At 51.3% G+C, this 25,617-nt stretch overlaps 1 protein-coding gene and 1 long non-coding RNA gene across 4 annotated transcripts in view; one reads left to right on the forward strand and one right to left on the reverse strand.

The window, feature by feature from the left end:
• Nucleotides 1-8,237: 8,237 nt before the first annotated feature.
• Nucleotides 8,238-25,617, reverse strand: part of SLCO2B1 (solute carrier organic anion transporter family member 2B1) — a 44,716-nt gene continuing 27,336 nt past the window's right edge. For 2 of the 3 annotated variants that reach the window (XM_017642388.3, XM_017642389.3), the window contains exons 8-14: nucleotides 23,100-23,202; nucleotides 19,037-19,394; nucleotides 15,915-16,080; nucleotides 12,937-13,100; nucleotides 11,418-11,482; nucleotides 10,969-11,089; nucleotides 8,238-10,089 (exon numbers count right to left, since the gene is read on the reverse strand). In XM_017642388.3, coding sequence (XP_017497877.3) covers nucleotides 9,909-10,089; nucleotides 10,969-11,089; nucleotides 11,418-11,482; nucleotides 12,937-13,100; nucleotides 15,915-16,080; nucleotides 19,037-19,394; nucleotides 23,100-23,202 — 1,158 coding nt within the window. In that variant the 3' untranslated portion in view covers nucleotides 8,238-9,908. Of the gene's footprint in view, nucleotides 10,090-10,112; nucleotides 10,314-10,968; nucleotides 11,090-11,417; nucleotides 11,483-12,936; nucleotides 13,101-15,914; nucleotides 16,081-19,036; nucleotides 19,395-23,099; nucleotides 23,203-25,617 lie in introns of those variants that run through there. The other variant, XM_073216009.1, reaches the window with a different exon arrangement.
• On the forward strand, nucleotides 16,087-19,315 carry LOC140844370 (uncharacterized). Its single transcript, XR_012122573.1, has 3 exons — nucleotides 16,087-17,360; nucleotides 18,125-18,296; nucleotides 19,195-19,315. It is a non-coding gene; the product is annotated as an uncharacterized lncRNA (long non-coding RNA).

Below are 25,617 nucleotides of genomic sequence, written 5' to 3' on the forward strand. Positions count from 1 at the left end.
AACACTGAAGTATAAGCCAGGAGCCATGAATTCAAACCCAGCTTTGCCATGAGTGTGCTATGTGACCTTGGTCAAGTCTCTCTCCCTCTCTGTTTTAAAGGTATTAGCACTGAACACAGCATTTGAGATTGTCTAGTCCAACATTCTCATCTAACAAATGGAAAAACAGTCTCATAAAGTGCGTGCAACTTGTTCTAGATCATATCAAGATTAGTGGCAAAGCCAGAAATAAACTTCAGATTTCCTGACTTCCAGCTCAGGGTTTTATTTACCCAACCAGCACATTTCAGTCTCCATTCACAGCCCCTATATATCTCAGGGAAAGCTTCTCCCATTTCCATTCTCCAGGAAGAAACGTGTGACTCTCCCAAGTGTTCTGATACATGACTGGGTGGGGGTTGGGCAGGCAGTATTTAAGAGCAAGTATTTCCAGCCTGACGGAGTTAATTATGTTCATCAGGAAGAGAGAAGAGAAAGGAACAAGGCGCTCTGGATATCTACTGAACTTTAATCAAATTGAGAAACGAGGAAATCCATCACCCAGAGGCTAAGGGAGTTGGAGAGCTTGGCTTCCGCTGGCTCCAGGTCCTGTAATGGGTTGGGCGCTGTCCAAGGTGCTGACATCTTCACTTACTGCTGCGAGTTGCTGGGAGGAGCTAGGAGGGGCCCACTCTGGGCAGAGGGATGGCAACTTTTAGGAAATGGCTCAGGATAGAGCAAGAAAGGTTTTGGACATGTAGGAGAGCAACTTGAGGCCCTACTGTGCCTCCTGAATTTTTCTTTTTCCATTTATTTGTCTATCTACTTCAGGGAAAATATCTCTTTGTATGGCCAGAGTTCTAGGCTGAGATTGAAAGAACAGAAAGAAAGGGAAGGGCCCCCAGTATGAAGGTGGAAGCCAAGTCCTTGGTCTTGAGGACTTCCCCATCTTAAGAGGAGATGTGACTGCAGCTTTTATAAAATCCTGAGTCCAATGGCAGAGACATGAACTTGCCTGTGGGAGTTTATTAATCTGGTGGAGGAATATTACTGTACTTTTAACTCCAACTCAAGTATGACATAAGGGAGGCATGGCCCATGTCACATGGAGCCTCCAGTCTGATGGGGAAGACAGATCTTCCTCTGAAAAACTCTGTCTGCTTGGGGAGATACATTCTTGATTTATAGGAAAAGCTCAGTTATAATCAAGGGGACAGGATGGGCAAATAAGTTAAAATGTGGATAATAACCAACACAAGAGCTCAGATCTTCACAGTTGTGATTGAGGTTATTGGTGCTAGATATTTAGTATCAATGAAAGAAGGTTTCATGGTAGAGTTGAGTTTGAACTGAGCTTAAAGGAGAGCAAGGGACTTGGATCCCTAGATCTTAGGCCTTCTGAGACTCATGACCATCCTTATATCCTTATATTCTCTTTGAAAAAGCCTGGGCACTGAGAAGGCTCTCATTTAATGAATAATCATCAGCAGATAGACAGTGAATGTACCTACATGATGGGTTGGGAGACAGCAGAGTGGGGATGGAGTAGGGGTCAGGGAGGAAGGTTGGTTGGAATGAAGAGCCTGAGGCTGGGCTGGGGAGATAGCAGTGGAGTGATTGGGCAGAGGGAGTAGCTCAGTGTGTGTCCAGGCCACTGAAACACAGCATTTGGAGCAACTCCCTCATATTTCTGGAGCTGGTGAGGGACACTTTGTTGAATCTGGGATTGTGAAAGCTAAAGACTATTAAATTACAAAATCATAGACCGTTCAGCTTCTAACGTCACAAAACCATGGAAAACTAGAGTATTAAAATCATAGAATCCTAGCAGGGCAGAATCACAGTGTGTTGAAATTATACAACTATAGACTATTAGAGGCAAAAATTCATATCAGAGAATCTTAAAATTAAAAAATCTCAGCATCAAAAGGGAAAAAAACAGTTTGTTGATTCCCTATGCTTGTATCAGTTAATGGAGTTAGGAGTTATTCTAGTGTATTATTCCACTCAATTCCTACCACAGGGTGTAAGCCATTCATTTCCATTCTTAATCAGTGCAATAGTTCTGACAAAGGTTTATCAAGCACAGGCTTGCATAAGGGGAGTCATTACCTCTCTGCATACCTCTACTCCCTGCTGAATGGCAGACAGAAAGTTCTCCTTTATATAAGCTGCATTCTGTCTCCCCCTAGTGTCTCCATACTGGTCCAGTTCATGTCTTCTGAGCTATCTGAGCTACACTGAGTAAGTCTAATCTCCTACTCACTTGACAGCTTTTCAGATGGCTAAGGACAGTCCTTATTTCTTTCTTCTGTAGGGTAAGCTGGTTTGTTCATCATGTAGCTAGAAATGGGACAGCAAATCAAAGATTATTTGAGCTGGAAAGACCCTTAGAGGTCATATTGTCCCAGACTTCCTTTTATTCCAGGCAGTAAAGCCTTATGGTCAGAAGCCTGGGTTTTAGAGAGAGATGAGCCTGAATTCAGAATTCAGAGATCCAGCACTACTTGGTGTGTAACTGTGGGCGATTATCTAATATTGAGCTTCAGTCTCCTTATCCATAAAATAAAGAGAATAATAATATTGACCTAGTGCAGTTGATGTGAGGATTGAATGAGATAATGCAAGGGAAGCTCTTAGCAGAGTGTTTGGCACACAGTAAGCAGTCAATAAATATTAGCTATAATTATTGGAGGCCCAGAGGGGCAGGGACTTGCTCAAGATCACAGAGCAACTCAGAGGCAGAGGTAGGGTCAGACCAAGGACTTCTGCCTCTCAGCCCAGAGCCCTCTCCTAGTCTGCATTTCCACTCTCCCTTCCTTGGGAAAAGGAAATAATCCCAGAGGGAACTGGAATATTTTATTCACTGAATTAGTTAGGATGTAAGTAAATGAAAACCTGGTTTAGAGTGGCTTAAATCTTTTGTTTCTTTAAAAAGCAGTTCAGAGGAAGGTGGATCCAGGTTTGGTCTGGTGACCCCAAGCCTGTGATGTCTGTGATGACCCCGGCTGTTCCCACTGTGAGCCCTGAGGGGGCCTCCCACTGTGATCACAAAATGGCTGCTGTGGCACCAAGCACCATGTGCTCCCAAGCAGGAAGAGACAGCATGGGAGCAAAAAGGATCTTCTCTTCTCATGCCTCTCTCTTATCCAGGAGGGGAACTTCCCAAGCAGACCATCCCCTTGTATCTCATTGACCAAATTGAGGTACTGTGTCCACTTTTAGACCACTTACTGGCAAAGGGAAGGCATTTCCATGAAAGGCTTGGACCGTACCTTGCTGTTGGAATGAGGAAGAGGGGATTGGCTGTGAGAAGGCAACCAACAGTGGCTGCCATACTTACCCTGTCTTCTCTCTGGATTAGCCTCTCCTTTCCTCTTCACCTCTTCCAGGGAGCCTTCCCTGATTTCATATCCTTTGTCCAGCACACCCCCTTCTATCATGAATTGAGCTTTGCCCAATTCAAGTGGCAGTCCACTTTGCCGAGCTCTCTCACCTTTTCATGTCCAAATCTTGTCTTCCCAGCCAGCCAGTGAGCTTTGGGAGAATAACAGGAGCTGCTAAGGAATAAACACCTGTGGTGTGCGAGACACTGTTCTGGGTACTTGTAACCAACTTCCAAATGGCTCCCGGTAACCCGTGCCTCCTGTTATTTATAGCTTTTTGCATTTCTCTCCCACGTTGTACCAGGCTTAGTCCATGTGACTGATAGAATATGGCAAAAGTTACTGTATATTACTTCCAAGATGAGATCATAAAAGATACCATGGCATTCTTTTTGGTAGCATACGTTCTCGTTCCTGGATCATTCATTCTGGGGGAAGTTAGCCATCATGTCATGAGCAGTTTTATGGAGCAGCTTGCTTAGAAAGGAACTAACACCTTTAACCCACTGCCAGCAGAGAATGGAGGCCTGAAAAGAACCAGAGAGTGAGCTTGAAAGTGGATCCTCCCACCCCAGCTGAGTTTTCTGATGACTGCAGCCTGGCTGACACTTGGGTGCAACCTCTTGTGAGATCCTGAGCCAGAATCTCCCAGTTAATCCACTTCTGGGTTCTTGATTCTGAGAAATTGTGCGAGATAAATATTTGTTGTTTTAAGCTGCCAAGTTTTGGGGTAATTTATTACTCAGCAATAGTTAATTACTGTAGTGTTACATCATCACATTAAATCCTCACAATAGCCCTGAAAAATGGAGTTTATTTCTCCCGTTTATCAGATGAGAAAACCATGGTGGATATGAGTACGGGGACTTCCCGCACCTGGAAAGTGGCAGAGCTGAGATCTGCCCTCATGTCTCTTGGATTCCAAAGCAGTGGGGACCTCATTCTGTTTTCTCAGCTGGAATGTCTCCAGGTGAGGAATTGAGGGAGAGAAAACACATCAGGGAAAGAGACCTCCTTCGGATTGTAAAGAGGAGGTCTTTTTCCCTGATGTGTTTTCTTTCCCTAGTTCCATTCTAAACACGTTAGGAGCTACCACATCTATTGTGTAAATGCAAGTCAGGGACAAGTAGGTTTATTAGAAAAACACTGGCATTTTAAGAGGGGAAAAGCTGGCATCTTGGGTGACCTTGGACAAGTCCCTGCACTTCTCTAGGTCTCCATTTCTTTATCCATTGTATGGGGAGACTCCTTGTTCCACATTCCTCACCGGGAAGCCAGGAGGATCAAGAGCAAAAGGATTTTGTAAAATGTAAAGTGTTACAGTCACAGAAAGGTTGGCTTTGGATAAGGAGTGCCCCTGACCCAGGGCTCTCTCAGTCTGTGGGCGAGGCAGCCCACAGGGCCCTCTCTTTGCAGGTGGCCTGTGTTCCCTACCTGAGCCTAGGTTTAGGAGACAGAATACTGAGAGAAGTTGAAGGCCTTGACCCATTTCTTCAGCCTCATCCCTCACCATGACCTCTCTCTTAGGCCGCTCTGTAGCCCTGCTGAACTAGTGGAAATTTCCCAAGCCTGCCAGAAGCTTTCTGTACACTGAGCCTTGATCTGTGCAGTTTCTTTTCCCTGGACACCATTCCCAATTTCTCTACTTGGTGTGTTCCTACTCATCTTTCAAGACTCAGCTTAGATGTCCCCACTCCTAGGATGCCTCTCTTGACCCGGTTAAAGGCCTGCTACCTCTCTTGAGTAGTGTACCAGCTGCCTGCTGGAACTCAGCCTTCAGCTTCCCTTTCCTACTCAAAGCCCCCATGGTGCAGGAGCAGCCTTTCTGAAACACTAATCTTGTCATGTCACTCCCTGCTTAAAATAACCAGTCAATGGAATAATCCATTAATCAATGCTTCAAGGGCTCCTCCTTGCCCTCAGGAAGACATCCAAAGCCGTCAGTCAGCTGGAACTCTAGGCTTGGTGCCCACTGGTGCCTCCAGCCTCAGGCCTCCTGATGGCCCTGCCCATGGGGTACACCCCCCCACTGCATTGCTCTTGTGCCATATCTCAGACACACCTCACTCTCCTGAGCCTTCCTATTTTATTCATCCTGTTGTTTCCTATCTCTGTTCCCATTTTCTCTACCAGGGGACTTCCTGACTAATGTTTTAGGCCAACTCTGATTTAAACTCTTCTGGGAAGCCTTCCCTGGTAGCCTCAGGCAGAGTCCATGGCTTCCTCTTCTTCCCTCTCCTATATGACCACTCATGTTTTTGTTACTGTCAGCTTGTCTGCTTACACTGTGAGTTTTCTCTGATACGTGGCTGTGTCCCCAGCAGGGCCAGCACAGGGGCACAGAGCAGCCGCATAAGATTTGTTGGTTGGTTGGTGGTTGAATGAAGGAATGAATGAGTGGTAAGTGAATCTATCCTTGAACCATCATCACCCCTTGGCCAGCCCCAGAACTGCTGTTGCCCAGCGTAAACCCATTTTATAGCAAAAGGGGAAGCAGAAGGAAGGGACAGCTCTGGAAGGGAGAAAGAAAATCAATAAAAATGTAAATTGAGTTGCGAAAAGCTGTCCCAGGCTGGCTGTGAAGAAAGATAAGAGGGCCAGCTGAGCCCTAGCTGACAGTGGAAGGGAGATTAGAAGGCAGGCGGAGCTGCAGCCAGGCCAGGGAAAAGGGAGAGGGTCTCCCTCAGTAGGGCCTCCTCCGTCTTCAGCACTGGCGCCTGCCCCATGCTCTGTGTGTGCCTTGAACCCTTTCGGGGACAGGAGTAGGGGAGGGAAACTTACAATTATGGACCATCAAGTGCACTGCCTGTGAGTGAGTAAGTTATTATTATTTGGTCTTCACAGCTTTTGGGAGATGGGAGATAAGAATCATCCACCTCACTTTACAGGTGAAGAAACCCAGATGCAGAGAAGTTTAATCACTTGTTCAGGGTCACACTGTAAGGGAAAGAGTCCAGATTTCAACCAAATCTAACTGACTCTAAAACTGCTCTTTCAGTCCACTCCACTGGAGGTCTACAGCCAGGCTTTGGATAGTCCCCAACCTCTGAAATCAGATACACAATTGTGCATATGTGTGTGTGTGCATTTTAAAAATGGAGAATCTATATCTTTTATCAGATTCCCTAAGGTGTTTATCACCCCCATTGCCTATACCATGCTGCCTCCCTGGAGATGGTGGCCTCTGAGCTGGGTCTGGAAGGCTGGGTAGGACGTCGTGAAGTGGGGTGGAGAGTCAAACAGTGGGGTGGGGATGAAGAAGGCTTGCTGGGTGGAGGGAAGAGCGCATAGGGGAACATTAGGGGAAAGAATTCAATACATCTAAAGAATGGCGACGGTACCAGGAGTCTTTCTCCTTTATTTGTCCTCCAGTCATGGCTCCTGAGGGGCATCTGCCTGCCCTGTAACTCCTCAGCGTGGGCCCACAGGCCAAAGGAACTCGGGGTCGGGTGTCAGGCTGTCCGTTGTGGCCCCAGTCCTGTCTGCTGGATTTTACGACCAGTAGAATCTAGCATGGAGACATAATGCCTTCTCCTCCCAACACGGGAGTCAGGGTGAGAAGAAAGGGAGCTCCCAGAGGCATTTCTTGTAGGTCCTCATTGGCCGGAGGCCATATTAGGGAAGAGGGCTGTTCCCTGGACTCCCTCAGGCCCTTACTCCGTCCACCCCTGGCTCTCAGGCCCACATTTATCTCGTGATGACTCCTGGAGTCTCCTGCACTGACCAGCCTGGGAGATTTTAAGCACAAGGACCTCATCTTTAAATCTCAGCTCAGACTAGAGGCAGACTCAGCATGAAGCTAATGCTACTTGAGCAGCAGGGCCTCTTCCTAGGCTCAGGGAGGAGCCTCCACAATATGTTCATGGTGTCCTGGTCTTAGGAAATTTGCAAAGGTAAGACACTTTAACCACAATCAATTAAGATTGCTACTTCTTCTCACTCCATCTTCCCTGTGTCCCGGTTTCCCTCTATGTGAGCTGATTGGAGGGGCCATGGGCATTTCTGGGATCTGCTAAGAGGGAGTTGAGTTGGGGATCAACTTGATCTGGGTTCATTGGAATACATTTATGTGGTTCTTAGTTACCTCTGCATACAGATAAATCACTGCTAGCCACCTGTGCGTAGGGAATGGTTCTAGGACTCTTCCGAACCACCATTCAACTTACTCAGCATTGTGACATCAAGGTGTCATATCCAGAGGTTATCTTGTGACATGAATGTGTTTTATGCCACCCAGACCGGGAAGTATATGGGCAATACAGGAGAAACAGGTTTGAAATGTACAGAACCAGGAGCTAGTCTGTGGAAAATCCTTCCAATCATCAGGGGAAAAATGTATTTTAGAGGTGTGCACAGAAGTTAATAAAAAATATTATGCTATTTTTCTGAATTGTGTGATGTGTTTGTTTTGAGTTCTTATTCTAGGCAAATACTCAGTTTCTTACCTAGTTGTGTGCTCTTTTTCTTAAAGTGGGCTCCAAATTGTATAAACTTCAGTTCCCACAAAACCTGGATCTAACTCTGGCTCTGCCATTTATTTTCTGTGTGATCTTGGGCAAGTTGCTTAACTTTTCTGAACTGTTGCCTCTTCTGTAAAATGTGAATGACAGTTTGGACAGGCGAGGACTCAAAAAGCCTCTGGACCTTATTCCATTTCTGAAACCATTACTAGAGGAAGTAGCCCAGCCAAACGAAAATTACCCCAGAATATATAGCTAGGGAAAGATGTAATATACAAGAAGTAATGGTGAGTGATGAATCCAGTAAAACTTAAATCTTCATAACTGGAAATAATGTGGTGGTTGCAAACTCTAGTGCAGTTTGTAAGAAAAGATTTTTTTTGTAATAGAAGAGACATTATGCATGAACAAATTTAATAATAAACTGTATCTATCATTCCAGATTATTCTGCAAAACCTGGGAAACAGGAAGGAAGAAGGAATATGAATATATGAACAGCTTCATCTTGTTGGAGGAGACTTTGAAATACTTGGCTTTGAGAAATACAGGCTCAGATATTTGTTAAATTTTTAAAGTCATCAAAGAGTTGCATAAAAATAGAAATTACAACTTCTATCTCTCCCTCTCCTTTCACGTGGAATGGCCTCAAAGCCCTGCCCTGAGAGCTGTTTAGAGGCCAGAACCATGCGTACCCTCAGCTTCTCCCTGGCTCCCAGCACAAGGTTGGACACAGGGCTTGAGAGATCACTGCTGATGGCTCCCTGTCTCCTGCCGTCCAAGCAGCAAGTCCCAGCCAGGTCAGGTTATCTGGTGGCAACAGAATGGGCTGGGAGCAGATCAGGAAACTCTCTCCCTGTGCCAGGGAGATAACCAGGCCAGACTGGCCCTAAAATAAGACAAGGCCTGACAAAGACAAGGACCAGTTTGTTCAGACTCAAGAATTCCATGGACCTACTCATTCCACAGAGCTGGGCATTTGCTGTTCCCAGCATTATGGGCCTGAGTGTTAGAAAGAACAGCCCTTATGCCAGCTGAGGTATCAAAGAGAACCAGATATTACCCCCAAAACTTGGGTGTCACAGAACCAGATATTATCCACAGAGTCCTGGGTGACACAGGTTCAGGCACCCAGGAAGAACTGGTGAAATTAGAATGCTAGTACAGAAGTCACAGTGACTTCTGAGAACCCTGGTCAAATGTGTGACACCTTGGCAGTGCGTAGGTACCAGTGAGTGTGTGCTGTTTGTTTGGTGTTTGAAGTTAGAAAATGCCCCAGTGTGAGGCCTGTTCTCCCCACCAGAGCCCCTAAGGCAGAGACCAGGCCGCACTTAGACTGTGGATCTCTGAAGGCAATGGTCGGGACTTCCTGAATCCAGAGGCTCCCCCTCAGCTACCTGCCCCTGGGGCCCTCACACCAGTTCTCCTGAAGGCCCTGCCAGGCTTGGATGTCCTGAGTGAGAGGCCAGCTCTCTCCCCCGCGGGTCTCTCCTCAGAGCTAAGGGCTCTGCCTCCAGGGGGCGCCGAATGGACACCACTTGACAGAGTGTCCTGGCCGCCCTCCAGGCTGAGGGGGCCTGGGGAGGAGACCTGAGTCCATCCTGACCACACAGATGGTCACAGCCGGAAGAGGCCCAGAAGCTGGCAAGTCTGTTCCCACCTGACAGAGATGGTGGCTGAGGCTCAGAGAGGGTGCTGCAGGTGAGCTGCAGAGCGGGGCGAGGACTTGGTGTGTAGGGCAGTCTGGCCTGTTATTGTCCACAGCTCTATCCTAGGACCAGGGGGAAAGATACCTGGTCCTTGCACCCAGGAAAGCCTGGTTTCAGGTCAGCCTGGCTGGCTGGGGGAGGAAGGGGGAAACCTTGTACCAAAGGTGGCCAACAAAGAAACCCCCAAGTAACTCCTTGGTTCAGATGAGCAAGCAAAAGCCCAGAGAGGGTCTGTGACTTGCCTGAAGTCATACAGCAAGTTAGTGGAAGAGTCAGGATTGAAAAACAGGGCTCCTGACAGTCACTCAGGCAAAAGGCCTATAGGAGGAATTGATGGTGGCTGCCACTCTTGGCCAGGGTGGGGCTTGGGGACGGCTCACACTCTGGATTCCTCAGGCTTCTTCTCTGTTTCTGACACCAACAGCGGCTGCTGTAGGGCAGGGCTGGGCATGGTCGCCTTGGTGGCCTCCTCTTTGTCTTGCTGCCTTAGGATGGCCAAAATCAAGGCAAAGCAGACCAGGGAGCCAGTCTTGAAGAAGAATTGGAGTCCGATAAACCTGGGAAAGATCAAGGGACTCCTGAATTCAGGACCTCCCCATCCAGGGCTTGGATGTCCTTGGGCTGGGGCAGAGTGGGGTCAGCAGTTGTTACCTATGTGCAGTGGGAGACACTGAGGCCTTGTCGGGAGGAGAGGCCTCCAGCCCCAGGGCAGTGGACTCTCACCATGGCCTTGGCTAGGGAGACAGGAGCCCCTGGAGTTGACCTCCGTGGGAGCCCTTCCCTGAAAGAGGACTGTGGGTGAGGGCAGAAGGCTGGGCATCTTCCCAGACCGCCCTGTGGCCTGGGCCAGCCCTGTCTCTCTCTGGGTCTCTCTGGGCTCAGGTAGCATGACAGGGACAACTTGGGATCATCCCACCTGCCACAGAAAAAGAGGATTTCCTCTGCCTTGTTTGTCTAACTCACCATGGCTCTTGTTTGTTCTTTTCCTCCTCTAGGAAGTCCCCCTGGGCATGCCCAGCCCATAGGAACTATGTCCTCCTCAGAGCTGGAAGTGACTAGCACCCTGACCTCAGCTTTGCTAGCAAGTCCTCCCCCCACTCCAATCTGTCCCAGGGCCAGCAGCCTCTCTGCCTTCAGAGTCCTTTGGGGTCCCCACTGTACAGATGGAAAGAAAAAGCAGGTCTTGTGGTGAGGGAGGCTGGGCTTGGAAACCAGGTTTCCCATGTTCCAGATGGGGCCTTCTCCCTACCCACCCCAGCTCTCTGTCCCTCTCAGTCTGTGCTGCCTCCCCAAGTCTCCCCACACTCAGCCACTGGATATGGCTAGCAGGTAGATGAAAATGGTCCACCCTCCCCACTGGTGTCCTGCCTGGGACCCCAAGAGTATTTCTGGCACCCTTCCCACAGCCTCCTGGCAGCCCTCACCCCAGGTCTCACCGGTATCGGAGCAGGTCATGGTCATAGTAGCGGCAGACGGCCCGGCGTCCACAGCTCTGGGCCCAGTGTACACAGGTGGTGTCAATGGCACTGCCGTGGATCACAGGACTGGGAATCCAGGCTGGAGGAGATGGTGCTCAGGGCACAACAGGGCCTGGCATTCCTGCAGGCCTTGCCCTCCCTGCGCACACAACCCCTCAGGGGCTCTGAGCCACTGGGGGCCTCTTAGCCTATATGTCTTTGGCCCTCAAGCCCGCCCTTGACTTAGGTATCAGAGGCTACCTCCCAGATGGGCTGTCTAGCTGCCTGTCCACCCTCTTCCAGGGTACCTGGGCTGGATCTGTTGCCCCTTGGGCCTGTGAACCCTAAGGTCAGGGACTGCATCCCTGTGCCCCCTAGGCTGGCACACAGTGGGCATCTGGACCAGTGGTCCCAAGCAGGTTCTTTACCCAAAACTCTCAGGAGCATGAACTGGATCCCCACAGCCAAAGACTTGTCTTCTTTCTTCACTCCCCTAACAAGCAAGAAAACGGGCCACGTGAGTACTGACAGAGCTCCAGCTCCCGGGATGCTCAGCATGCCCTCTCTCCCACCACCCAGCGCCAGCCTTCCCCCAGTCTGAAGGCCCTGGGGGTGGGGGTTCAGGTTCATCATTTCCCTTCAACTTGCAGATCCTGGGCCCCCAGGAACCAGGCACTCCCATAACCACCAGGGCCCTGTGTGGACTCCCTGTGTTCCTGGGCACAGACACCTCCCCTCTCCCCACCCCTTGGCCTCACCAAATTCTCCCCTTTCTCCTACACTTGGCATGGCCTGGAGCTGGGCAGCCAGACATGCCACCTAACTTCCCCATGAGCCAGAAATACTGCAGCCAGGGATGCCCTGGCAACCACTGGCTCCCCCTCCTAAGTACTGCCAGCAGCTGGCATTTATGGGGTGCTTACTAGGGTTCAGCCATTCGGTACTGCAACCCCACATCACCCCCTTGAGGAAGGGATGTCATTAGCTCCATTTTACAGATAAGGAGACTGATAGGCACTTAGGTTAAATGACTTGGCCAAGATCCCATGGCTGATGGGTGTCAAGAGTCAGAATTTGTGCAGCACAAACTTGTGCCTGTGTTAACTCCTCTTGGGCTGCCTGCTAGGGCAACTGATTCCTCTGCTTTCACTCTTGTGACCAAGCTGTTTTATGGATCTGTGTGTCTTTCAATATTTGTAGGGAACTTCATCCCCTTCTAATTTTCTGGAAAACATATACGAAATAAAATAGTCCCGATATAATGAAAAATTGGAATTACCCTGTGCGGAGGACCCCTTATTCCAGCCCCGCCCCAGAAGATGCTGACTTGGCTTCAGGTGACAATCTATCAGTCCCAACAGGTGCCTCAGGGCAATGGCCAGAAATATCAGGGACCAAGAGGCAGTGCTTAGCATGGTCTGGGTCCACAGTGGGCACTTAATAAGTACCTGTTGACTTGAAGTGGCATTCAGAATCATGAACCATACTGACAGGGTTTGGTTTTCTAGTTGCGTCTCCAGTGGCCCACCCACTGAAGATAGGGTGAGGGTGGAGGGTCAGGTGAAACTCCTCTACCTCCTCCTCAGTGTCACTGGGAGGCTATTGGGGCAGGAGACTTAGGTGTGGCCTCACCTCCCCTGGGGCAAGTAGGGGCCTGGGCTCTGTGCCACAGCACCAGTACTGTTTTACCTAGCACTTGCTACATGACCTGGGGCTAGCTTCTGAATTTCTCTGAGCCTCAGTTTTTTTATCTGTGAGATGGGGAGAAAAATTTCATCTCAGCAGGTTGCCATGAGGATGAAGACAAGACCATAAAGCCTGGTCTGTTGTGGGGGCCCAGGACACCTGAATGGCCTCCTTCTTCAAACTCCGCCCTCAGGATTTCTTGTCCTGCCTGTGGTTTAGGACCTCTCCGTAGCCACTGACTTGGGCCCACCCTGCTTTCACCTTAGGATGAGCATAAAGGAGGGCGTCTGTATGATGCTGCCCACCGCCATACTCAGGCTAATCAGGAGCATGAAGGGCAGCACCAGGTGGCTGCAGGCTGAGTCACAGGAGCCTGCTGGCACAGGGCTGCCCCCCGCCACGCAGCTGCAGTTGGTGTAGAAAACCTGGGGGAGGGCAGGGGAGAAGAGCCTTCAGAAACCTCCAAGGGCAGGCAGCTGGCCAAGGGCCTGCGGTCCCAGAAGGCTTATGAGAGACCCATGGGCACAAACCAGCTGGGGTCGAGCCGGCTGGATACTAGGAATTCTGACCTTTGTGTGAGTCAGGATGGCTTGAGCAACCAGGCTGGTACCTGGACACAGGCTATCTGCACACAAATGGGCTGAGGTTGGGTGGAGGGGGTGGGGAGAGAGGGAAGTGGAGAAGAGAAAAGGGAGAGGGGCCAAGAAAAGCATCACCCCCTCAAAACACCACACACACATACCTTACACACTTAACACCACCACACCTACCTCACACATACCACGCACACATGTACATGCTAACACCACACACACCACATCTACCTCACATACACACACACACACAATCATTTTTTTCACTTGGTAATGTCAGAATGTTCCAAATTCCTTACCATCTATGCAAGAAATCAGAGGGTTTGGGGAAAGGAATTCAGGTTTTCCATCCCAGCGTGCCCCCCTTCCCACTTTACTGAAGTCTTCCAGAGGACTGAATCCTAGAGTGGACTCTCAAGGAGAGATTCAGTCACAGGATGGAGAGATGCAGACAGCATAGGAGCCCTGCTTCAGCAGGTGAGGGGCAATGAAGGCTTTACCAAAGAAGGGTACTGAGGTTGGGTCTTGAGGAATGAATAGGAGTTTGCCAAGAGGAAAATTGGAAAGAGTAGATGGAGAGTCAAATGTAAAATCACAGTGGCATGAAAGAACCCAGAAAATCTTTTCTTCTGCCTGGGACAGAGAGATCATATGAGAGAGGGCCAGGGCAGGTGCTCAATGGGGTGCTCCGTGACACTGTGAAGAGCCTTGGACTTGAAAGAGGAAATGGACTGCTGTTCCCAGAAGCACAGTGGATCAGCTTCCCTGACAGTCACCCTGCTGAGCATAACTTAAAATGCTAGACGAAGATTTGAAACTTTGTCTTGAATGCATCCATGAGCTGGCAGAAAGTAAAACAATAGCCAGGTTCAGTACTAAGTGTGGCCAGAGCCCAGAGAGGTGAGTGGAGTTCTGAAAGAAGCTTTGGCCCCAAGGTGTTTGCAGAGCCTTGTACAATACAGTACACCTTTCTGAGGGGGCTATAGTGCCAGAGGAAGTCCTGGCCCTTCTGCCAGGGTGAAAAGTCTAACATGAGACCCCCAGAAAACTGGGACCCCCCAAAGACTGACATATGAATAAAAACTAAGCCCTTTACGAACTGCAGGGGAATGTCCCCAGGCTGGCCTGGAGGTATGTTTGGTTGCAGCCCACATTCCCACCCACTGGGTGACCTGAAAAACCTCTAATCTGAGGTTCTTTCAGAAGTGGTCTAGACTGCTAGTGCCCTCAGAAGCTGGACGGGAGCGGAGCCAAGCCAAGAAGCTCAGGTTTTTCTTTCTTCCCTGTAGATCAGTTTCCCTGACCAGTGTACCCCAGGGACCCTCAGCCTGTCCTGCGAGACAGGTGTGCAGGGATCTGTCCCATCAGCCGTCAAGGTAGCCTGGCTGGCCTGGGGTATCAGGAACCCTTTGGGCCCTGGGACCATCCTCCCTTCAAGCCCTGGCAGCCAGACCTTGCTGATGTGAAAAGGGTGGGGAAGACCTGAGGACGCCGGGAGCCTTGGGAAGAGTTTAAGCATGGGAAAGACAGGACCTGATAGTACAAAAGCTGCTCTAGCCACAGCAAGAGGCTGGACAGCATGCAGGAGGCAGATGAAGGGGACGCAGCATGGAGAAAGTGGCTAGGAGGTAGGAGGAAGGGGAATATAGATGGAGAAATGGGTTTTGATTTGAGATATTTAGGAGGTGTAATTAGGGCAAGAAGAAAGAGAGAGGACACCTAGGATTCAGGGTTGGGAAACTGGGTGCCCCTTGGCTCTGGGTCCTCAGCCCCCAGCACAAGGCTTGGCACAGAGGAGGGATTCCATGAAGGTTTGTTGACTGGCTGATTGACTGACCAACTGGACTCATACTGGCCTCCCTACTGGCCTTTCTGTCTCCTAGCCTGCACACCTGTCACACTATGGCCTCAAATGTGATCAAACACAGATATGACCTAGTCACTCCCCTGATTAAAACCCACCCAGGGCTCCCCACTGCTGTCCAGAAAAAAGTCCCCACTGGTGGCTTGGCGCTCAAGGCCCTTCCTTGTCTGGGCCTTGCTTTCCCTCCATGAACCCTTTTGCTTCTGCCCCAACAAGTTCTTTGCAGTTTGTTCAAATACTGTTTGCCCGAGTGTGCGTGCATGCGTTTGTGTGTGCACGTGTGTGTGTACACCATATGTACCTGTGTCTAGGCTCTGGGTCTGCTGTCCTCCCTGCTAGGAAAGCCCCTCCCTAGTTTGCCTACTCACCGGTGCAGATTCAGCACAAAAGTCTCACCCTGTGAAGCTTTCTAGGACCCTCCTGGTGGGATGTGTCTCCTTCCATCCTTGCCTGTACTTGTGGGACCACTGCTCTTGCCTATCACCACCCCCTGAATTCCAGAGTTATTTCCTTTGCATGTCTTCTGCACGGACAGCTGGGGTCAGACACATTCACCTCTGTGCTCTGGGCCCTGGTGCACGGCTGGGCCCAGGCTGGCGATGAAAGCTTATTGAGAGAATAATATTCTACATCTCCCAACAGAAGGAGACAGACAGACAGAGACAGACAGACAGAAGAGCCCGAGACTGAGAACATTCAGAGGTGGAAAGCATGGTGGGCATAGAGACAGGGAAGGGCAGAGCCCACAAGAGACAGAAGGGGCAGCCAGTGGCCTGACCCACCTGGCTTTTGTCCAGAGTCTCTTGGGCAGCCCAGCTTGTGCAGCCTGCATGGCAGGGCGTGAGGTACTCCACACTCCTTCTGGGGTCACACACAGGGTTAAAGCCATCAGATGGGCAGGAACAGGGCTCCATGCAGTCTGGAAACATCTCCAGCTCAGGCTGTAAGCTGGGGGGAAAGATGTGGCAGGGTTAGCCTGGCTCTCCCTCCCTCAGGCCACAACAGCCCTGCAGCCTGGCTCTCCACCCCTGAGAGCGACAGCCAGAGATTTCTGCTCCACACAGAGGTTTCCACTGTCTGGGCTGCTCCTGGGTGGTGCAGAGGTGAGCTCCTTGCAATGGAGGTATGCAAGCAGGGAGATGGGCTGGAAGCTGTGGGAGGCCTCCCGATGGCAGAAGCGGGGAGTCTGGGAGGCCTCTGAGGCCTCTGAGACCCTTCCAGCCCTGAGGTCCCACAAGTCTTTGAACTTTGCAAAATTGCTGCTCCTCAATGGACCTTCTTTAGGAAGCACAAGTTCCTCCCAGAATTTAGTTTCAGATGAAAAGTACCTTTTTCTTGATGAGCTAGATTACTTCCTTTTCTTATAAAATTTGAGCTGTGTGTGAGGGGCCCAGTCAGGAGATCTGACTAGCTGTGGGATCTCTGACCTGTTCCTGCCTCTCTCTGGGCCTCAGTTCTGTCTGTCAGCCCAGCTGGGGATCCTCCTCCCCGCCATCCTGCAGCTCCTGACCTCTTGGGCTCACTCACTGTACTTGTTCACTCTGTCAAGTTTTACTCCCACCTGGATCCCTCCTGAGGGCCTGCCCCCTGGACCCATGCCAGGAGTGCCCTCACTGCGGCCAGCCAGGGCAAGATGGGGTGGGACAGGGCAGGAGGTCAGAAGAGAGGCTGAGTCCAAAGGGGTAGGTCATGCTGGGAGGGGTAGTGGTGGCTGCGGGGACACAGACTATGACCTGGCCTCACAGCTCAGGGAGGGAACCCACCAGGGAGCCAGTGGAGAATAGGCCCGGGGGTGGGGGGTGGGGGGGAGCTGGAAGTCATGGGCTTGGGGTGGATGTGAGCAGAGGTCAGGGCAGAGTGGCAGGCCTGGCCAGCTTAGTGAAATCTCAGTTCCTTGGAAGAGAGGTGTAGCAGGGCCCGGGGAGGTGGGAGGGACAGTTGTTGGAATGGCCTGAAGCCAGAGAAGGGGCACTGGAGCAGAGCTGAGCTCCACTCCCTCCCTAAGGTAGGGGCTCCATCTGAGGGGGAGGGTGACCACGGGCCAGCGCAGGTCTCTCCTCCTGGTTGCCAGGAGCACTGTGTCTCACACTGTCTCCCTCCCACAGGAGGGGGAACAGGCTGTCGCTGTCTGAGCTGAAGGCCCATGAGCAAGCTACACCTGGGGACTCTGCTCAGGGGAGGTGCATCCCACAGTGCCCCTGCCTGCCGGGAGCCAGAAGGCTGAGCAGGTGAGAGCTGAGGCTCTGCCTCAGCCCCTCGCTCCTGGGAGGAGACCCCTGGCTTCAGGTTCTGTCCCTTCCAGCTGAACAACCCTGGGCTAGTCACTTCAGCTCTTCTGAGCCTTGCTATCCTCATCTGTGAAATGGAGGTAATGGCAGGACCCATCCCAGAGATCCCATGAGGATTCCCCAAGTCAGGATAGAGGAGAGACAGGTGGGGTGTTCGCACGTGGGGCCCCCTCAGTCCCTGGCAGCTGTCAGTACAGTATCATTAGCTGTGCTGGGGCATGAGAAATTCTCCTCATTTTGCTTATTTGGTCCCCAAAAGACTTCTTCAATGAATTAGAGCCCAAATCTCAGTGAGTAAATTGCAAGAATACAGAGAAGAACACGGTGAGATGAGTTGTCAAAGTCAAGGTGAGAGAGAGACAGAAGAAAAGGGAAATTGGATGTGTAGGGAAGGCTGACTTTTTTCCCATTTAGTCAAAAAAAATATGGTACAACATCCATTTATTTTTTACTCTGAAAATCATTTAAAGGCCCTGGCTACCTCCTCAGACCAGGGGGCTTCCTGAGGGCTTGGCTGAACCCCACCTACTGTGCCTAGAACAGGTCTCTATAGATAGGAGGCCCCACCCTGGACAGGATGGAGAAAAGGAGAGGAACAGGAAGAGGGGAGAGAGAGGGAGGTGGTGGGGAGGGTGGGGAGGGGGACCCTGGGACAGAGGACAAGGGCTCAGCATTTCTGGGCCCTGAGCCCAGGTGTCCTGCAGTCACACAGAAGGAGCCCCAGGTGTGGAAAGCAGTCACCTGGGTGGAGACAGGAGGTGCCCAGCAAGAGGCAGGAATGGGGAAAGATGGAGAATTCTGGCTGCGTGTTGGGCCAGCCTGAGACTGGAGCAGTTCCCAGGAAAAATGAAATCATGCTGGAGAAGAGGCAGCGAGGTAACTTCCAGGATCCAAGGTGGCTCCCCGGGGGTGGGGTGGGGTGGGGGTGTGTCCTGGTGGGAGGATGGTGGGAGGCGGCTGGGAGCTAGGCTTCAGGGCTTTCCTTCTGGAGAGTGGAAGCAGCTGTTGCCCCACAGACATGGAAAAAGAATTCTGGAAGTTTATGGTCATAGAACAGCAGAATTTTAGCCCTCAGGCTCTAAGGACCAAGAAATCTCCCAGGGTCTCCAGGACATCGCCCTTCCCCAGGCAGAAGTCGCCTCCGCAGCATCCCCAGTGGGATCCGGCCAGCCCCTGCTTGGCCCCTTTAGGGCCCTCACCCCTTGGATGGAAAGCATGCTCCCTCCCGGCAGGCCTGCCCTCCGCCTGGGAGCAAGGCCTTCCTCAGGCTCAGCTGGGGCCTGCTCCGTGATGTGGCCTCCGCCTCACCTCCCCTCAGCCAGCATGGTTTGGCCACTCTGGAGATGCCGGCTCCACGTGACTTGGTCCGGCCTCAGCTTCCACCCCTCCCGAGGCCTGGCTGTCCTGTCCCTGGAGCCCTGCCCCTTCTGGTGGTACCTGACACCCTCCCAGGGCCTTTGGGAGAGAAGTCCCACTGCTCACAACTGAGCCAAGAGGGGAGGGGAGGGGAGGAGGGGAAAGATTTGAGGTGGGTGGGCGCCCCGTTGACCTGGCCCCCGCTGCCCCCGCTGCCCCCCTTCCCCATGTTTATGCTCCTGGCTCTCCCACACACTCACCCAGGTTGGTGGATGATGCCTGCAATCTGGTGGGTAGGGCAGCCCAGGAAGAAGAGGGGCAGGCTGAAAATTAGGCAGAATAGCGACACCAGCAGGCAGAGGGTGCCACAGTGAATGGGGCCCAAGTGGAGGCGCTTGACCAAAATGCCCCCCAGCAGGATGCCCACGATGGCCACCGGGATGGACAGGCAGCCTATGAGCAGGTTGGCATAGGATGCTGTGATGGAAAACTGGTGCTCCAGGAACTTGGGCAGGAAGGTGGCTATGCCTGCCACCATGGACGATATGCACACCTGGGACAGGACCACCAGCAGGAAGATGGGGTGTTGCAGGGTCCGCAGCAGCACCCTAGGAAAGACTGTTGGGGTGAGTGGGAGAAGGTCAGGGTGGGCAGGCCAGCCATACCGTTTGTTTCTGTCCCATCCTGCCCTGTTCAGGATCCCATCTCATTCCATTTAATTCTATTCCATTCAGTTCTATCCCATGACATCTGACTCCTTTCCATTTAATTCTGTTGCATTTTGAAATTATATTTCATTTGATTCTATTTACTCAATTGTGTTTCTTTCTCTTCAAAATTCAGTTCCATATAGTTCCATTCCATACCATTCTATTTGCTTCTATTTCATTTATCCCACCCTATTTCACTTCATTTCTTCTGTTCCACATACATACCTCATTTGTTTTCACTCAGCCCTTTCTATCCTGTCCTGCTATCGCTCTTTTCAGGCCAACCTAGACCTTTGTCTTCCCTTCTGTGTCCCCAGCACGGGACAGCATCCCCTCCCCTGATCTCTCCACCTCTAGTTTAAGTTTCTCCAAAGCACTTTACCTAACATGCCGCACATTTTACTCATTTGGCCATTTTATTGTCACCTCCGCAGAATATAAGCCTCTCTTAGAGCAGGGATTTTTGTCTGTGATGTTAACTGCTGAATCTCCAGAGCCGTCCTCAATAAAGATTTATGGAATGAATGAATGGACACACAGACTAATATGTGATCAAATATCAAAATGTTGGGGTAGAACCTAAGACCTCTAGACAAAGTGAAACCTGGTGCTCTGTGCTGGGCCACCTCCTGGAGGTGGGCCAGAGGTAGGACCTGAAGAATGGGAGGGTCCGGAGAGGTGCAGTGGGGAGGAAAGGGAATTTTAAGTGGGGCCCAACAGGGACAGAAGAGACTTTCTGACTTTGATGACCTCCCCCATGTCCTGCTAGCTCCTAACTGTGCTTTGCGTACAGAGTCCCCTCACTGCAAGCCTGCTCAACTGAAGAGCACAGAACACTGGACAAGTCCCTTACTCTGGGCCTCAGGACCTTCATCAGCAGGGGCAGCCACTGTAGGGCCAAGAACGCCTTCTGTTCTGACATGTGTCTGTTCTGACATGTCTCTGTACTAACAAGCGAGAAAGACGTGTTTCTGCTTGCAGGAAGCAAGATGGAAATCAGACATCAGGTGTAGGGGAGAGAGGAGGAAAGGTCTTTCTAAGAAGAGGCATCCGTCAGAAGGAAACTGCTCGCCAGGCTGGGCTGTTGGAGAGGGAGGACCATGGGGTGCCTCTGGGTGATCAGGAGTCGCTTCTGTTCCTGCAGGAGCAGGACAAAGGCCTCTGTCATGGGAGATTCTGTCGGTCCCCAGAGCATGGCCAGAGCCAAGGCAGATGGTTCCCCAGCCCCCTAGGCTGGACCAGGAGCTGTTTCCTTGGAAGCCAGGAAATAAAGACAAACAGTCCAGGCAGGGTGGGTGGGAGCTGGGGCTGTGGAATTCCCCCTCCTTCATGCCCCAGGCCTGCCTCCTGTGCCTAGTCCCTTGCCATACACGCAGTGCCTTCAGCCAGATTTGGTATAGGGAGGTGTGATGCCCAGACTTCACCTCAGGCAGCTGCTCAGGCGGCTTCCCTCCCTGTATGAGCTGGCCTGGCCAGGCCTGGCCTGGGGTTGGCACAAGCTGTATAGGTGACTGCATTGTGCAGGTGGGGCCCAGAGAGGGGCAGGGACTTGCCCCAGTTCATCCAGGGAAACTAGGGCAAAGCCTGGAGTTGTCGGGGGTTTCCTGACTCCTGGTGTAAGGGCCATTCTTGCTTCCATCCCCTAACCCCCACCCCACATCCCTGTGCCTCTCTGCCTGCCTGGCTCCCTCTCGTTTCCATCCTGTTCTGTGCTAGTTACTGCGGTGCCCTGGGGGCCATCTGTCTCTCCTCAGCATCTGCAGCCTGTCCCTTAGGACAGATGGAAAATTCCTGGACGGCAGGGCTATGCCTTTTGCTTAGGTAGGGACACCTGAAGGGAACTCCAGGGGCCATCTCTAGCTCAGAGGCAGGTCACCATCAGATGGGTGCTTCCCTTAGCTTAGCACAACACCTTCCCCATCAGACAAGCCAGGGCCTCTCTCCACTCCGAGATATCTCCCTTAGCAGACCAGGGCCTCCTGCGGATCAGAGGCCAGGCATCTTCCCTCAGATAAGCCAGGATGGCTGACCTGCCACAGAGTCTGTGTCCAGCCCTGCCTCAGTCTCCTTTAGGCTCACGTAGAAGCTCAAACCACCAGAGCTAGCCTAGAACACCCGCTTCGAGGATCCAGTTTCAGCAACCTGGGGCATGAAGGAGGGGGAATTCCACAGCCCCAGTTCCCACCCACCCTGCTTGGTCTGTTTGTCTTTATTTCCTGGCTTCCAAGGAAACAGCTCCTGGTCCAGCCCAGGGGGCTGGGGAACCATCTGCCTTGTGTAGGGACTATGCTTCTTCCATTTGTTAGGGGCTTCCCTTAACTCAAGGATAACATCTTCCTCATTAGACAGGGCTCTCTGCCAGCACAAAAGCCAGGTCTCCTCCATTAGACAAGGTAGGTTCTCCCTCCATTCAGGGACTATGTCTCCTCCATCAGACAGGGACCACCCAGGCCCCCCCAGCACAGTGACTCTGTCTCGCCCATCAAACAGGGGCACCTCCAGCTCGGGGACTTGTCTCCTCCATCCAACGGGGGCATTCCCGAGCTCAGGAACAGTCTTTCCCCAAGAGTTTAGCTCTCCTCCAGTGGATAGACCATGGTTCCTACTCCCTTTGGCTCCCCTGTGGTCCCAAGTGGTCAAGGCCAAACCTCAGGGTCCCACTGGTCCCGCTGGAGCTCAGCAGAAAGCCCTGAAGCCAGGATGGCTGACCAGCCACAGAGTCTGTGTCCAGCCCTGCCTCAGTCTCCTTTAGGCTCACGTAGAAGCTCAAACCACCAGAGATAGCCTAGAACACCCGCTTCCAGGATTCAGTTTCAGCAACTGGCCCCAGCTTCTCTCTGGGCAGGAGCCAAAGCAGTGATTAATAAGTTCTTCCATGCAGCAGAGTGCTGGGGCCTTCCAGCAGCTGGGTGACCTGAGGTTAGGCAGGCTAAGCCCCTTTTGCCTCTAGGCTCAGCCCCCTGGGGTCCAAGTCTTCCTTTCCCTGGTGATGTTGGAGAACCAGGGGCTGGGATTATGGAAAGTCTTCAGAAACTCTTCCCAAGAATTGGACCTAATTAACTTTGCGTTGCAAAAGTCCTCAGTGTGGGGCTAAGGGTAAGAGGCTGGGGGTGAAGCAAATCACCTTCCTAAGCCACAGCTAGCTCAATTTACTGTCTTAGGACATGGTCAGAAGAATAACTGTAGGGCAGGGGTGAAATTGGAATATATTGAAATAATAATTATACCTTATATAAGCACAGTTTTTTAATAGTATACCAAGGACCTTCCATTCATCATTCCATGTGATTCTCCTAATAGTCCCTGAGAGAGGCAGAGCGAGGCCCCGAGGGTTGGAGAGCTCAGAGGAGGGAGAGCCAGGCTCACTGGGGGGAGGAGAGGAGTGGCACTTGAGCTTGACCTAAAGAGACCAGGAAGATTTTGATAGATACCAAAAAAATAAATGATGTTCCAGGCAGAAGAGATGGTATGACTTAACAAAGATTTACTGGGGTATATGGTGCTCATGAGGGGCCTGTAGGTGCAAAAGAGAATCAAGAAAGGTGGGAAGGGGCTCTGGAACCCTAAAGCCCTCTGGCCCCACCTCCCCATAGCCTGGCCTGAGCTCACTTACCTTTGATGAACTGGATGACAGTCAGGTCTGGTGCAATCTGGGCTAATCCATCCTGCTTCCCTGGGGTCTCCCCAGGGCTCTGCTCAGAGGGAGGGTCTTCACCCTGGGAAGACACACAACCAAGGGCAGTCCACTGGGTGCCAGTCATTCTGCCCAGAGATGCTTGTGGGCTGGGGAAGGGAGCTCTGCAGAGAAGAGGGTCGGGGGCTGTCCCCTCCTCAGGAGTAATAGGGGCCAGCAATGTTCCATTTGTTCTTGGCCTTATAGGTTCTTAACAAGTGGTTTTGAAAAAATAGATGAAATTCCAATGATTAAACTTTGTCATCACCATCATTAACAATGCAATCATTACCACCATTACCAGGACAATTACCACCAGTAACCACGGTCATCATCATTATTCTCATCACCTGAAATGCCCATCGCATCACCCACACCATCATGAATGAATGACCAATATTGTTCTTACTATTACCACTGTCCCTGTCATGGTCACCCCCACCAGTACGATCGTTACTATTGCTCCTGTCACCTGATCCTTCAGAATCACTAACAGTATCACGACTCTCAGAATCACCAATGTCATTCCCACCGCCTGCCTCTAACACCATCATAATCCCGGCCACTTTCTTCACCTCCCTCAGCATCACCAGCCTCCACGTGAGGTTGTCATCGCACTGCTGCTTCAGGTACAGCACTCGTGGCTGTCACTGCCATGAGAGTCACCATGGCAGGAGCCTCCCTTGAGCTGGGCTTGCCTGGGGGTGGGGCTGCTTTGGGCCTCCGGGTCCATCCTGTCCTGTACCGTCTGCTGTGACAAAAGGGAGCTGGGTCGCGGGAGGCAAGAGGCAACAGCCCATCTGCAACTCTTAGATGAGTCAGGCCACACACAGAGAGGATTGCCCCACTCTGTGACCACACTATGAGGTGCTCATGGACACCCTGAGTGTGTCCCTGCACCTGCGTGAGGATGCCTACATGCAACTCCTGAGGGAGAGGTCTTTTTTCTGGGAAAGAAAAGACTTGAGGGGTAACAGTCATGGTCTTCTGGTTGTCAGGAAGAAGGAAGAAAATAATGATTAAGTAATAGTTAATGATTAGTGCTTACTAAGCACTTACTATGTGCCTAGCACTGGTCTAATAACTAATGCCTTAACTCATTGAAACCTCACAGTAGCCTTCTATTTTTTCAGGAGATACAAATGAGGCACAGATACATGAAGTAACCTGCATGGTTACACAACTAGTAAGTGGTTGGCTAGGATTTAAACCCAGACAGCTTGGCTCCAGAGCCTGTGTACTTAGCTGGTTGGCCCTGGGGGAAGGGGGAGACCTCAGGTCGTGTATCTGTCTCACACACAGGCTGGCCTGGGTCAAACCTTGTTCAGTGTCTCTCTCACCTACTGGACTCTGAGCTCTACAAGAGCAGGGATCATGTTTTTCTTGTTCTTTGTTGAAACCCTGGTGTCTTGCACAGGGCCTGGAGTGAAATAGTGGGTGTCTGGTAAATATCTAAGAAAGGGGTACAAGGGACAGCTCTGACAGGCAGTGGGTACAGCCAATGCCAGGCTCAAGGGAGAAAATGAGAACACCAGTAAGAGATGCTCTCATGCAGCAAGCATGCCCTCAGACTGCCAATGGCTCAGAGTGGGGGCCAAGGGTCCACCCTGAGTAATGGGAGGGCTTTGTGGAACAGGTTCCAGGCACACCAGGCCACTAGCAAGTGGGCTGGTGGCCCTGCATGCCTCTGCTCCACCCTCAGTGGGACCTGCAAAGGAAGGAGACCTAAACTCCACAAGTGAGCAAACAAGCTGCAAGGTTAGGTGACTTGCTCAACATTACGCAACTGGAAAACAGCGGAACTAAGATCTAGGCTCAAGCCTGCCTGAGTAGGAAGCTCATGCTTTATCCACTGAGCCCTGTAAGCCAGAGGCCCTGGTGCAGGGCTGGCAGAATTGGGAGGCACCTTGGTGGTGTGATGTGAAGGGACCGGAAACCCCATCGTTGGAATCTTATTTCTGTGCGTGAGGCACTATGGGCCCATTCATGTCCCTTAGAGCTGTGCTGTCTGATGCAACAGCCAGTAGCCAGCAGCTGCAAGTGGCCACTGAGTACTGGAAATGTGGCTAGGCCAAACTGAGATGTGCTGCAAAGATAAAATACATGTTGCATTTCAAAGACTCAGTCTAAAAAAAAATGGAAATAGCCCATTATTAATTTTTTCATATTTATGATATGCTAAAATGAGACTAGATATAGTAGGTCAAACAAAATATATAATTAAAGTTAATTTCTTTTACTTTGGAATGTGGCTACTAGAACATTCAGAATTACATATGTGGCTCAAGTATTTCTTCTGGACATGCTGCCTTAAAGAGAATTAGAGAATCTCCTTGCACCTTTCTTAGTCCTAAAGGAGCTGTGGGAGAGCAGTATGGGGAGGTCCTGCTTACCTGAGGAGAGGGGTGCTAGGAAAGGGGTGCTGCCCTAGGAACAGAAGGAGGGCAGAGGCAGGCAG

The sequence above is a fragment of the Manis javanica genome, chromosome 11 (assembly GCF_040802235.1).
Source record: "Manis javanica isolate MJ-LG chromosome 11, MJ_LKY, whole genome shotgun sequence".
Lineage (NCBI taxonomy): Eukaryota > Metazoa > Chordata > Mammalia > Pholidota > Manidae > Manis > Manis javanica.